A 14,735-nucleotide genomic window follows, 5' to 3' on the forward strand; every position below is an offset into this window, starting at 1 on the left:
TGAACTAAAAAGAACAGTAAAAAAGAGTTTTGAACTGGCAAGAAAGCTGACATGTAGGATCATCTGGGCTGCCCCCTTCATCTGTAGCTCCTATGCCGTTCAAGATACTGGGTTAAGAAAAGACATACGCATTTAATACAAAGCACAAACCAAGTGACCAATGTTTGAAAGCCTCTCTGCCTGGGAGGGGATAGCCGCAACCCAGATGAACTGCATTATGAAAAAATAAATTTAAAAAAAAAAAATCTGTATGCCTCTCAACTTCTTAAACTTTTATGAGTATGTTGTAGAAACTAAGCAAGATAAACAAGCATTTGGCTGAATCATCCACATTGCAAGATGATACCACTATCAACCAATTCCGACTTCCCGTATTTATGAACTGTCAATTACCTTGGTTGGCATAAAGATAACCAGAGAAATTAGCATAGCTTCTTGCTAATTGGCCAAGAACAGAATAAAAATTAAAGCTAATTCCGTGATATTTCTATTCAGAAATTCTATTTGGAATAATGATCTGTTACCATTCCCTACTATGACAATAGGTAACACAATACCTTCTTTATTATTGAATAGCTTTATTGTACACAGGAGCTCTGGACACCACTTAGTGCAGATAAAGCAAATGATATTTTGAGTGATTCCTTCCTCCCCCCAACATTTCGCCATCTTAAAATATACTAAATGTCTTCAGCTGTCACCCACTTGAATGGCAGCTGTAAGCACCAGAAACCTGAAATGCTCACACTGAGGAAGAGCTTCACAGGGTGTCACAGTATCAAATCTTTGATATAAAGAACAAATTATGATACCAACAGAAAACGAAGAGATTCCTTTTCTGAAATAAAAATGTTAACTTCGAAAAAAAACGAGTTTTGGTTTGTTTTTTTTTTTTTTTTTCTTTTAATATAAGCCCTTGCCCTCTAACAGGAGGTTTCAGGGACCATAATCTGGCCTTTGTTCAAACCGGAGTCACTGGACATCAGGGGACATGTTCAACCATCGCATACTGCTTTGACCCAGTCCCAGAGCATTCTAGTTTACAGAGCTTTCTGCTGCATCCATCAACTGTCCTGCCCCAAGAAGCGAGTACAAATATCTCTGCTGACTGATGGGCACTGCTGTGACATGCTGCTGTGCATCATTATGAGCTAACATCTCAAAAAGATGATTTATTTTGGCTCAGTATTGCAGGGCTGAAAATAGTTTAGTAAAGTTCTGGGATATTTTTAGATGAAACAAAAACATTGTTATCCTACTATGAATAAAAATATTGTAATACTGAGGCACTATAACACCATAAAATATTGTAAGGCTGAAAAAGAATCAGCCAATAAAATTTAAAGCAGATAGCATGTGCACGGCACACCTAATGCTTAGAGAATATCACCTCATGGTGCAGAAGCCAGTTATACTAAGAGGAGCAGAAAACTATGGGTTGCTGGAGTAGCTTGAATGTGCTACTGTTTAACTTATTAATTTAGAGAAAGGAGGAAAATTTTTAAAGAAGAGGCTCATCTTGCTCATTTCTACACAGATGTATGCAAATGGGCTGAAAATCAGGCAAGTCAAAAAAAGCCCTAAAGCTGTTCTTTTCATATGCATTGAGGGGGGAGTTAGGCTGCATCTCATCTCTTCATTCCCTCTGTCTTTATCTTATGCTATGTTTAGATTCTAAGTTCTGAGTTGACTGCATTTCCTAGGTAATTAAAGCAAATTTTTGGATGTTAGACAAAATATCTCAGTAGGAAAAATTCAATTCCCAAAGCCAAATAGCCTGGAACTATAAATGTTCCTTTGATATGGTTTCTTTGCATTAAACAACCAAGCATCTTCTAGTCCCCAAAAGATTTTTTTTTTTCCAATTTCAAACACTATCCATAAAGTTTAAATTTAAATAAATCATCACTTTAAAAAGCTCTTTGTATCCCATCCACATTAATTTTTATGTCTTGTATCAGTCAACAAATATTGTTAAAAGTTCTCTAAAAAACACGCTTCTGAAGAACTTTGTAAAATAAGGAAGCTGTCCATCTATGAAAAGGCTAAAGCTACAAAGAAGGTTTTCATGTGGCTTTTGCGAGCACTGTACTGTGTCTAAAACATTTCCACTTTCCTCCTTCCAGACTCCTAGATCAAAGACCTTTCTCCCAGAAATGACCAAATGCCATGAGTCCTGAACAAACCCCAATTCTATTTTTTTTCTTTTTTTCCCTTTTTATTTTCTTTTTCTTTTCTTTTCTTTTTTTTTTTTTTTAACCTCAGGGCCCTGGCATATGCATTCCACATGGCTGAAGATGGAACAAAAGTTCTTGTGTCTGTACTGATGCTCTTTTAACCATACTGTGAGGGCAAGGACACAAAAGCAGCATATACTGAGGTAGAATAAGACCTTTGTTTACTGTGCACTGATAATTACTAGACCCATTTTCTAAACAAAAAGTGCACATAAACCCTCAGTAAAATGATATAACACTGAATATTTGCTGTCACAACATCCCCTGTACTGCCAGTACACTTGAGAACTTACACCCTATTTTAATTATATTTGTACTTTATTACATAAATCATTTTCATTTTTGCTATGTCATCAGATTCAAATTTCTGCTTGCAATGGAATTTGTTTTCAGGCATTGGAGCATTTGCTAGTGGTAAAATTTTAAAGTTAAATTTCTGACAATGTGTAATTTATGTTCTAAGTAGATGGATATAAAATGATCAGTAGTTCCATCTGCCATTCAAGAACAGAATCCTAAAACCACTGATTAGGGGAGCATGGAAGTTACCCTAGCACTAATAGGGCTGTCCAGGATGCAGTTTTCAGGGCAACTTACACATGGAGTTTGGGTGGGGTTTTCTGAAGAAATTTATTAGGAAGGCCCAAAAGGTCAGATCCAGGCAGTCTAGCTTCTTTGGATATAGACTGGAATATTCAATAGCTGAAAAAGTGTAACTTTTAAAAAATACTGGCATATTCAAGAATTAACTGCGTTCTGCAGAACAAGTGACTAATTCATTATTGTTTACCCATCTGCTTGTTTATGTACCAGTTCTGAAAGTCAGAGAGTGAAATCAGTTATTTCTATTGTATTTTGTAAAATGGATTAATCTTAGGATGCTTGTGCCTGGAAACTTGAAAGAATATACAGGACAGAAAAATACAGTATGTATCCAGCAGCACTGTGCTACTGCTGGAACGAATCTTACACCTATCAATCTAGGAACAGGAAAATGTAGATTTCCTTTACACCTATCAAGAAGATCTACTGGCAGCTACAAGGGACATACTTAGATGAGGAAGAATGGATTCCTTCACATAGTAGATAACAACAATATGAAACAAATAAAGTAAATCACACTTTAAAATGCATTAAGCAATACGTTTCAAACATATTTCTTCTAATATATACATCTAATAAAAAAAAAAAGAGAAAAAAACATTCTGTCAGGAGATTACAATGTCTTCTTTTCAACACAACTGCCTAATTGAGAAAAAACTGACAATTCTTGCCTGAATAGCACTTGTAGATATTTCTACAGTATCTTTCACTGTTATTTAACATCCTTACACAGTCATTAAGTAGTGAAGCTGAATGTAAGAATACACACGCAGAAAACCATTAGCCACATGTGCAGCTAGCAGAAATAATGCTACAATTATGCCTTAACTACAATAATACTCCAAGAAAAATATTTTCCCATACAATAGAAGACAGATTTGATCTTTTCACTTTTCAGTGCACTAACTCTCTCTTCTACTTTATCACATCTTGACCACTCTGAAGCATTATGATTCTTCAGAGGAAGGATTAAACATTTACATTTATACTGTGCTGCTTTTCCTCTGAACTCTAGGATTTATGATTCAGTTTCATATCCACAGATAGCAAATTATCTCCAAATGTTCACCGGTGAGTCACTATTAGGAACTACTGAACAAGGTCAATTGACAGTCTTTGATGTTTCCCGTTATTTTAAAAGTTCCTTTTGAATGTTTTGAATCTGAGTCTAAAAATAAAGAAAAAAGAAGGTGTGTCATTATATTAGAGATTTATTTCCTCCTTTTGAACTTAAAACATTTCAGGAGATCTATGGCTCATCCAGGTCATAGCTTACTCATAGATAAGCTACTACTGCAAAAGTAGCAAAAACTTTTACCCTTTAATATTTTGCATCTCATCTTACTGAGCAGCATCTTATTTTTGCAAAATTAAAAAGATTCAACTTCCTTCTCATGAAACAGAGTTACAAATATTTGCCAAAATAGGGGAAGTTACTTTGCTCAGTTTAGTACTGTGGAATCTGGATGATGCAACCTGGAACTTGTTTTCTCATTTATATAATGACATATGTTGGGACATAACTAAAACACTCTGTCTGGAAACATATTTGCATTTACTTTCCAGTAATATAAACTAAGGTGCTAAGAAAACCAGAAAGATCATATACTACTATAAAGACTAAATTGCTAGTACTGAAAAAATTAAGTTAAACCTATACAATGTAATTACTTTAGAAATTATCTCATTTTTAGCCACCTCAATTTTCATCTTCTTTTCAAAGTCATTATCATACCTTCATCTGCACCTAATTAACACCAAACTCTGACTGTATTCTAGAAAAACTATTAATGGCTATTCAAATAACATGACAGATCTGCCTGTGTGTCTGTAGTTCAGCAGAGATTAGCCTGTGGAAGGGCTAAAGAGTAACCAACACAGGGAAGAGGACTTGCTTTTCACAAACAGAATATACAGTCCACACAACACAACTACATCCCACAACAAACCACCACATGCTGACTGCACCTCCTACTCTTGAAGATCTGCTTCAACACTTCCAATCTTTGAAAGGGTTGATAGGAAGGCAGATAAATTCTTTCCTGTGCTACTACTGTGGAAGTTTTGATGGATGCCTATACACAGCACAAACTAAAGCTCTGGTAGATTATGCAATAGTGACATTCCTAATGATGAAAAATAATTTATGTGGAGTTACTGGGATTCCACAGCAAGTTTTAAACCCTGGCTGAAGAATCTTAGTTAAATCATCAGATCCAGCAAACAGGAACAGATCATTACCGAAAGTGCTGGAACTCAGATTACCTAGTACTGTATTTAAACACAACATCATTTAAACTTTTTTCAGTTAGCTAAAAATAAAGCAAATTTGATAGCTGACTTACTGCTTTAAAACAGATATGAAACCTTAACTTGCCTTTTTAATTTGTTCAGTAACACATTTTCCAACAATATGATTGCTGTGACAACTCCATAAACAGAGTTTGTTGGGACCACTGAAGAAAATAACTTGTTGCCTTGCTGTTTTGTTTTGTTTTTTTTTTTTTTCTTTTTGGGACATAAAGTTTGTTTTCCTGTCTCTTCTCTGACCCAGCCCCCCAGCCCTGTGACAGTGGTGACTCACCAAGTGGCAAAAATGCAAGGCGGTTTCCAGCCATGGAGAGCTCATTGAGGCTTGGTAGTTGGCACAGGTGGCGGGGAACATACCACAGGTGATTTCGGTCTGCAGTCAAGTACTGCAGCGAAAGGCACATATGTAGCCTTTCAGGTAATGTTATCAAACGATTGGTTGAAATGTCCAGCGTTTGCAGCTCCCTCAGGTCTCCAACCTCTACAATCCAAACAGAAGGCATTGATAATTATTAATGTAACTATACTCACAAACAAGACCACAAAAAAAATCTCACATAAATTAAAAACAAAGGTCATCAGTCAGCTGCGCTGCTTTTCTCTTTAGATACTGTTCTATCAATCAGTGTTCAGAACGGATACTAACAATCTCCATCAAGTTAATATTTCAAATCTTTTTGATGAGAAACAGTTATCAGTTGGGAAGTATGTTTAAATACAAGATGTCTCAAGGTGGAGCTTTCCTGAATTGTGACAATTACTGCCGTCAAAAATATCAAGCAGTTTCACGGTCCTAAGTCAGAACCAGAAAAAAAAACCCACAAACATATGACAAAACACATTACAGAGCTTGCTGTTATTGAGGGTGTTCTGCATGACTCCAAACTCATGGAAATTCAAATTTTACTTTAAAAAAAAAAAAAAAAAAACAAAACAAAAACAGTTGAGGATGCAATGCTTATATCCACCTTAAGATTCTTCTGCAGTAAGACTTACAAATACATGCACAGCACTTCTTGCTCAGTGACAGTCTTTCACCAAGCATGCTTAGGAACAACAGCTCTGTCTTCACAGTACAATTTAGAGGACCTAGTTTAAATTAGAAATGAAATTTCTTAACCTGTAGGTTATAATGTTATGTTATATTGTAGGAAGGTATTACAGTAAATACTAACATATAGTTGCAATAATTACAACTTCCAGAGATTTTTTAACATTTTAAGAATTTTAAAAGTATATTTTGTGTTTTAAATAGTACTGTATAATTTTTTTATGTAGATAACAAATGAAGTTCTTAGATGTCTGCAAGACATGACTCACAAGTAGCCTTACTTGTGCAGTGATTTTCTTTGTGTCTGGCCTGTGGGACCAGGATGCACTTCTCTAAGGACTGACTGACAAATATATTAAGCAGCTCTTCAAGTTATCTCATTGTTTGTTTAGTTATTCTTTTACAGTTACTCTAAAAATTGGATAAGTCTATAAATTATTTCCCCCCTCAAACATGGGGAAACTGTAGTCAGTTTTGCTTTCTTTTTAAATACTTTACAGCAATGGAACCAACTCAAAGTGCTTGGTGCCCCTAATTCTCACTGCAGTTCTCAGCATCTTGCAGAACCAAATGTACTTTGCTCTTTGCTGAATGAAACCAGCTCTTGCATCTGATAGCTGCTAAACAAGATTTACTGGAATTTTCTACACTGAAAACACCAGATAATCTACACAATCCACAATCCGCACAATTTACATCTCTATCACCAAGATTTAAAAAAAAAAAAAATAATATATATATATATATAAGGTGACACTGTTTAAGTTAAAGCTAAACAGAACCTGTTCTGGCCTTAAACTCTTTGTAGCAGGAGCTAGAAAATTCAGTATTTCCAGAGCTCTGAGGTAGCCCCTTGTATACTACACCCAAAGAAGAAAACAAAACACTGGGTTAATTTCCAGCTGCCTTCTACACAATGGGAAAAAGAAATGGCAAATCTGAAGTTGACCTTGGGGAAAAACTGCTGTAAGTGTTATTTTCAAAACTGAAAACATTAGAAGGAAAAAAAAGGGAAGTTATAATTCAGCATTACAGATTTTCACAGACGTACTCATAAAATAAATTGTGTGTGCACACTTAAAAGGAGTTTCTGCCCATTGCAAACAGTCCCAGCATTAACTACAATGAAGAATCAACAACATAGTATATGCATCCAAAATATTACTGGCAGAAGCAGCTGTTATACACAGATGACCACATTTTTCAAACCTCTTAGTTTTGATGTCAACAGGAATCATAAGCTTTATTGAAAAAGTGGGGGTTTTTTACTACAAGATTGAAAATGAATGGCAAAAGCAAAGTAATCACTACTAAATAGCAAAAAACCATTGTGCAAAAGAAGTACAGTAGAACTCACTTTTAAAGAGTTTTATATGCATGACAAACAAAGCCATATGCTTGAAAACAGTGACAGGAAAAGAGCCACCTACATTCAGCCAAACCACTGACCACATGCAGTCAATAATAGGCCCAGCTATTTTCATGCACTAACCTTTTTCTCTGCCACTAAAAACAGTTTTCTAATTCAGTTTAGGTCCAAAATCCCATAAATGTTACGGTTGGCAAAGCTGGCAGAGTTTCAAAGGCATTGCTAGAATGATATGTTTCAAATCTATGAGGAAATAAAAGTATTCTCACTTTATCCTTCATCCAAAAAACACATACTTGCCCAAAACTTCATCCTCTCTACCTTAAATCTTCCAATGCATACCAGATGTAAACACCCACTTTCAACATACAGTGCCATATGTTACAGAAACACCCACTGACCCATGAAGTTAAAAAGTAAACCAAACAAGGTAAAGTGCCATCAGATTAAAGATATAACCCCCAAACTTCCCACCATAGCATTGAAAGCTCATTTGAAGAACATGCTCAGACATTTACTAATGACACTAAATTGGTTTCAATCTCATTAAAGCAAGGAAAACAATAAAGAGGAATAACAAAATATAAACACGCCATAAAGAAGTTTTTCAAGCTTTTAGTTACTAAATATTATTAACCATGTTTTAAAAATCTTGCAACATAAATACTGAAGGATGCCTTGGCTAACAAATACAGTGAAAGACTTACAAATCGCTCTTTTTCTATCACCTCATCAAGCATTAAAACACTTAGGAGAGGTGGAACTTTGGAAATTTCAGGCATACCCAGAAAAGAAAAAAGCTATTCTCAAATAAAAAGAACTGACAGAGAAGGGACTTTTATTCTGAGATTCCTCCCTGCCCCCAAGGATAAGAAGGAGACCAAGCATCATACACCACCGTTAAACCACACTGAGGAATTCCAATTACATTTAAATTAAATTCATAAATGTACAATTTAAAATTTATATTAGCTCTAGAATTAACACTATCAAAATCAACACAGCAGGGCACTGAGCCCTCTTTTGATATCAGAAGCCAGAAAAAAGTCCTCAGTAGCTTTGCTACACCTCTAACTGAGAAAGACCAGAGTCCAAACACGAAGTTCCCATTTGATTCTCTGGACCTAAGTGTTTCAGATGTGTCCATCTGCACGGATTACTGTTTGCACATATAGCTGGGCAATTCCGTGGCTTGGCCATATGGTATAAATGTGTTCATGGCATAGTAGACACAAAGTGGCTGACAGACTGTAAATCCACACACTTCCTTACCTCACAAAAACTTAAATGCAGGCTTATACCCAGAGCCCTGCCTACAGCCTTCTGAAGGTGGTTTCAGTGACACAGATGTACAAATAAATACTTCAGACTGTATTCTAAAACTGCCAGCACTTGAGTAATTAATTGATCTTTTTCATCCTTGATAATATTAAGATTCAGAAGTGATTACTGTGGCTCCAAAACCCAGCCTCTGCATTCATGGTAATAGCTTTCCCAACCACTTGGAAAAGGGGACAGGTTGACTGTCTTGAAACTCTGGGTTTTCAAACTAACAACTGCCCAGTAGGTTTGTTTCTTAACACAAATAGAAAAGAAACATCAGCATACCTTTTTTAAAAAAAAAAAGTGAAACCTTGAAAGAATTTCAGATTTCCATAATTATTTGCCTTCTAACAAAACTGACTGTATTTGTAGAAACATACCCAGCATCAGGAAAAAGAAAAAAAATTGATTCAGGTGGTTTAAATGCCAGTTTTTAAAATTAATTCCCACAGTTTTACATGAAGTTAAAAAAACATCTGGAAGTAAGCAGCCTATACAACATATAGTAATTGCCAAAGGCAATTCAAACTTCCTTAACCTCCTGGGGGTACAGGCCTCACCAGCTGCATAACTCAAAAATAACTGAGAGTTTTCTTTACATTTCAAGAGTAATTCCACCTTTCCCTGTTGGGCCATAACCCCAAATTTCATCCAAAGAGATATGAAACACATACACAATTGGATTTGAGTATATGGAAGGCACAGATTTACTTTAAATCAAATACTATTTGAGTCTTTCCATCTAAGTAAAGGAAAAAAGGGGACAGGAAAGGGCTACAGACCTACCTGCGTGAGAATGCACCTCAAAGCAGGATATTAAGAGAAAGCAGAGAACCTACAAGGAATGGAAAAAGGGACTGATCAGCAAGGAGAGCTGGCACTTATAGGTCAGGCCACAGATGTCAAACGAAAACTGCCAGGAGGCCAGGAAAATGGGAACTTGAAGACAAACAAAAGGTTTCTCAACAAGAAATGAAGAGCTGGTGTCAACAAGGGGTAGAAATTAGAAGGACAGACCAAATATTAAATTAGCTTTTTGCATCATTTTTTCCTGTAAGAGTAATGCTGTGTATGGGGACAGAGACAGAATACCTCATGGGAACAAGGACAAAGCACTGAAAATTACCACATCCATTACTAAAATGAAATGAGGCTGCTTAAAAAATTTCCATCCCAGAATATGGAAAAAATGGGTTATATATCAAAATTGCAAGCTCAGGCATGACGATTTTCAATGAATAAGACATTTTCTGGGATAGCAGCCGAGAGCTGGAGAAGAAATGTAGAACCTGTGTTCACAAAAGCCCTGTTAGCATGAACTCAGCGCTCCTCAGTATCTTATAACCACTGTTCTAAGGGAAAAGAATGACTAAAAGTAACCAATGACCAGAATGTAAATAGAAAGCAGAATAAAAACACAACCCAGATCTTTCCAAATATAAGTCATGCTATACTGGCTTATCTTTCTTGGATGAAATTTCTTGGTTAATGGTAACACATGAGTATCGCATCTCATGGCAAATCATTGGGATGAAGAAAACATTACTAGTGGTGTTGTTCCTGGAGGGTCTACTTTTTTTAGAATTTCCATTTTCTACCTTGGTAAAAAAAAAATACTAGGTTTTCATTTGTTGTTGACACAGCATTTAAAGTACTGCTAATTTAATAGAGAATGAAGTTACTGTACAGGAAGAAGAGCAAGAACTTTTATACTTAAGTTATTGAAATGAAAAATAACAGAAGATAAGCATGATAAGGTGCTGCAAGTCAGGCCTCTTCTTGAAACAGTGAAAGAAGAGAAGGACTGGCTATACTGGTTCACCACCTAAGGATAATGAGCCACCAGTGACGATGACTAATACAACTTCTATATATAGCCAGCCCTGTATTATGTGCAAGAAAGTATGTTAATATACCTTTGTATTGTAGGCAGTAATGGTGATCTTGCTATTATCATACAAACATTTACATCTATCACCCTGCTACCAAAGGGTTCTAACACAGAGGTGATCATCTCCTGCCTGCCATCCACTCTCTAATGCCAGCAGCATGTCCCTGCTTCAAGGTTCCATACTAAAAATCTTTGCCACTTGCCACAGAGTAATGTTTTCCAGCTTGTGGTACCCAGGACACATTCTTACAAATCCTTACAGAATTAAGTACTTTGATGACTGGCTGTGATTGTGAAGCACTGGGCTTCATGAACCCCAGTGATCCCTTTCTATCCTGGGGTCTAAGAAGAAAGTTGGTTGCTTTGGGAAAGGAACAGAAGGTGTGAGAAGTGACTACCATACTTCACCCTTGAAATAATGTTTTAATCAACTTACATGAATCTGAATACAAGATGCATTTTCCTATTAGAACTGTAGAACCATGCAATGGTGAGTAAAAGGTGTTTGAAGTCTTTCATACATACAAAGCTTATTATCTGTCCCATTAGAAAAAAAATGCTAGTCTCTATACATGCCTGTGAATTTGAATTGTGATACTATTATCAGTTTAAAACTGTAATGGACAGGAAGCATAAGTTTAAATCACTAAGAGCTTGATGGAAAAGATCTCCTTCAGATCTGCCCTGGGATGTCTCAGGAGAACTTAAATAGATTTTAAGATGGTTAAACCAAATTAAATAGCCTATTATATATTACATTACATTTACTGTCCTACCATGCAGCTCACAGTTCATAGCCTATAAAAATTAAATTTTCTAGCACAAATTGGCACTTATGATAGACCTGTGCCATCTTCAAACAAGGAAGTTTGACCATAACTGAAAATTGGCATCATTAGATTTAAGGACAAAGAAAGGGGGAGGCAAACTGAATCACATTTACATTTTGACACTGCTGTATGCAGATCTGTTACTGTATTGTTAGTGAAAGAGCTTGAAAAACGTTCTGTTTCACAAGCCTAACAGACCTGAAGATGACTTTTTTCCTTGTGTTCTTCCCATGTAGGCTAGTATTTGCTCAGTATTTTAATAAAAAAAAAAAAAAAAAAAGGAAGAGGGACTGGAACCGACATTATGATATTACAGCAACTGTTTTATGAATAACCTGTTTTTAAATAAGGTGCTGAATATGAGTTCAAGCCCATAAAAATTCTGTGGAAAAAAAAGCCTGATCAAACTTGAATCTATTACTTTTAACCATACTTATGGTTGCATTTCACACACATATCCTAGCTGGAAAGAACAGGGAAAAAGATTTTTCTGGGGCAGGATTGTCTTTGTGAATGAACATAGTAATGTAAGTAACACCTCAAAGATGTTCCTAATTCTCAGTTTCACCTGCTTCAGCCATAAACTATATTGAGTCTTTACCAAAACATTTAAGCAGCAGACAAAACCATAAACTAAGTGAAAAATACATACTTCTACTGAACATACCCAAATAGAATCTTTTTTCCTTAACCCTGCTAAATGTCACATGTAAATTTAGTATGAAACTTTATTTATTTGGTACCATCATTCACAAGCAAAGCTAAGAAAAGTGGCTTTCTTAAGTTCAGTCTTGCTAAACAGTAATTTTAGTTAAGCCAGAAGTGTCTGAAAACAGACATCAGGCATGAGGGTCTTAAGACAAACTCTTCTAAAGGTTAGTGGTTCTCCATCTTTCACCATAATGAAGCTTAAATTAACAAAACTGGCAGCCTTCAGTATTTCATGGGTCCAGCAGACTCTACTTTCCTCAGCATCACCACTGAAGCACCAGACAGAGAGCACAGGTCCAGATTGTTTAGTAGGTCATGCTCCGTATTTTCCCTCATACAGGTTTGGAATTCCATTTTCTTCCATAATTTGATGGTCTCAATGAGAACAGTTAGAACAAATCAGATTAGAAAAATATAAAAAAATTAACATATATGAGAAAAATGGAAGAGGTGCATGAAAGGGCAAGAGGGACAGGCAAGGAAAAAATTGTTTATGCGTAAAGGTAACTCAAGGCCATGAAACATCAAGTTTGATGTTTTTTTTTGGTTTGGTTTTAGTTAGTTTGGTTGGTTTTGGTTTTTTAAGACAACCTATCCTTTCATTTTTTTCTGGTATACTCTGCCTAGTACTTTATTGCCCCACAGCAAGGTACTATTGCTACACAAATAAGTAATAGATATGAAATTGATAGATTAGTATTATTCTATAGTTTTATTAAATGATATCCCAAATGTTGGCTAGGAGCTAAAATGAAATGTGAAGAGACAGAATGGTACTTTGTCAAGAGTACTGTATGAAAAATTCTGCTAGCACCTTACAGAAAAGTCTCTTATTTAGGAAATACATTTTTGCTGTTGTCTTTCCTCTGAGGAGCAGCTGTTTTCCTTTTTCTGGGTGTTCCTGGGTGGTATGAACATAAACAACTGTGAATTAATAAAGCATGAAACCTGTTTTGTCTCTCGTTTTGTTTCTGCCTTACCATCTTTACTGCTGCACATCATCTACAGCTCACTCCACACTAATATTCACTGCATGGAGAGTGTGGGGGAAAGCCTTCCAAACAAAATCTTTGTGCATAAGAGCTAATAATTTGAACTCAAGATGCCAGCCAGCTAGAAATGGCTAAAGTACCCTGCTTTAAGTACAACAAACCAGTAATTGCCTAAAATTACGGCAAACAAAACGAACATCCTAAAGAGAGATTAAGGACAGCTAAGAGGCACAGCCAGTCCTTGCTATAAACTCTAGGAGAGCTTTTTCCTTTCTTCTTCTTCAAAATAAAAGCTTCACATCAACACAATGGATTGGTGTCTCTCACAAACATAGATTAGTAGCTCCTAACCTGTTACTACACTAATGTCTAAATAATCCAAGCAAAGACCTATCTGTTGTGACTGTTGCTATCAACTGTTTCCAACCAACTGGAAACAGACACATCTATCTTCCTTTTCTTGAGGTTGGTGGGTGGTGTTTTTTTCTTCTTCTTTCTCTCCAAGAAGCAACTAAAGGCATAAGAAGAGGAATAGGTCCTGGTTAGATTTCTCATCTCAGTGGGAAAGTATTATGCTGTATTAAGCCAAGTTATGCTCACTTATCTTACTATTGGGAGATACCGAAGAGCACTATTCCCTGAAGGTAAACTGTCTCCATAACAACAAAAAAAAAAATGCAACTACAAACTTGCAGCGGGTCAAGGAAAGGAAAAGAATCAAAGGAAGATCTTTAGCTTGGAACCAGGCTTACAGCAGTGGAGTCACCATATTTGCTTTTCAAAGGAATGCTAATGGATGGGGTTGTCTTAACTGCAATCCTGTGAAAATAGGGGTTCTTCCAGGCCGCTGGAAATTACTACAAATTGCAACAGTAAGTACAGGTGAGGGGCTGGCTAAACATTCACAGGAATTATTCCCACTATAATAGAGATGCATCTTTTTCAAATGTAAACTATGGATTCAAATGCCCTTTACTAGCAGCAATATCAGGAGCTTCTCTTACTCCTCTTCACTTGCCCAGATCATTGGTGCTGATCAGCATCTGTGTGGCCTCCCAGCAGACCGGCTAATTCACCAGTTGAGAAGGGCAGCCAGGAGCTACTATAATGATGTGGTTACTACTGAGAGAATGGCATGGACCAACTACTAACAGTTTCTAACTAAGATTATCACCAAAAAAGAAGACCTACGACTTCAAACAACACTAGCAATGTCCTGATTTTCAAAATGCTGAGAGCAACTGCAAGCCTTATCTTAATCAGTAGAAGACATTGCTGTTTAGTGTTTCAAATCAGCACAAAGCAGACAAGTAAGGCTTGTGATTATACTCTAAACCCCCCACTCACTCATTCCAAATTGCATTCCTTTAGCAACACAAGTAAGTAGTTTCAGTCCAAAAAGCTCTCAAACATTAAAT

General features: G+C 36.2%; 1 protein-coding gene across 7 annotated transcripts in view; it reads right to left on the minus strand.

Moving 5' to 3' along the window:
• LRRC28 (leucine rich repeat containing 28) overlaps nt 1-14,735 on the minus strand; it is a 54,598-nt gene that overhangs the window by 15,452 nt on the left and 24,411 nt on the right. For all 7 annotated transcript variants that reach the window (XR_006166568.1, XM_042803858.1, XM_042803855.1 and 4 more), the window contains one exon: nt 5,425-5,631. Coding sequence is in view for 6 of the 7 variants with exons in the window: in XM_042803858.1 (XP_042659792.1) it covers nt 5,425-5,631 (207 nt within the window). In the remaining variant the exon portion in view is untranslated. The remainder of the gene's footprint in view (nt 1-5,424; nt 5,632-14,735) is intronic.

Source organism: Tyto alba, unplaced genomic scaffold, assembly GCF_018691265.1.
Source record: "Tyto alba isolate M040663 unplaced genomic scaffold, T.alba_DEE_v4.0 Super-Scaffold_41, whole genome shotgun sequence".
NCBI lineage: Eukaryota > Metazoa > Chordata > Aves > Strigiformes > Tytonidae > Tyto > Tyto alba.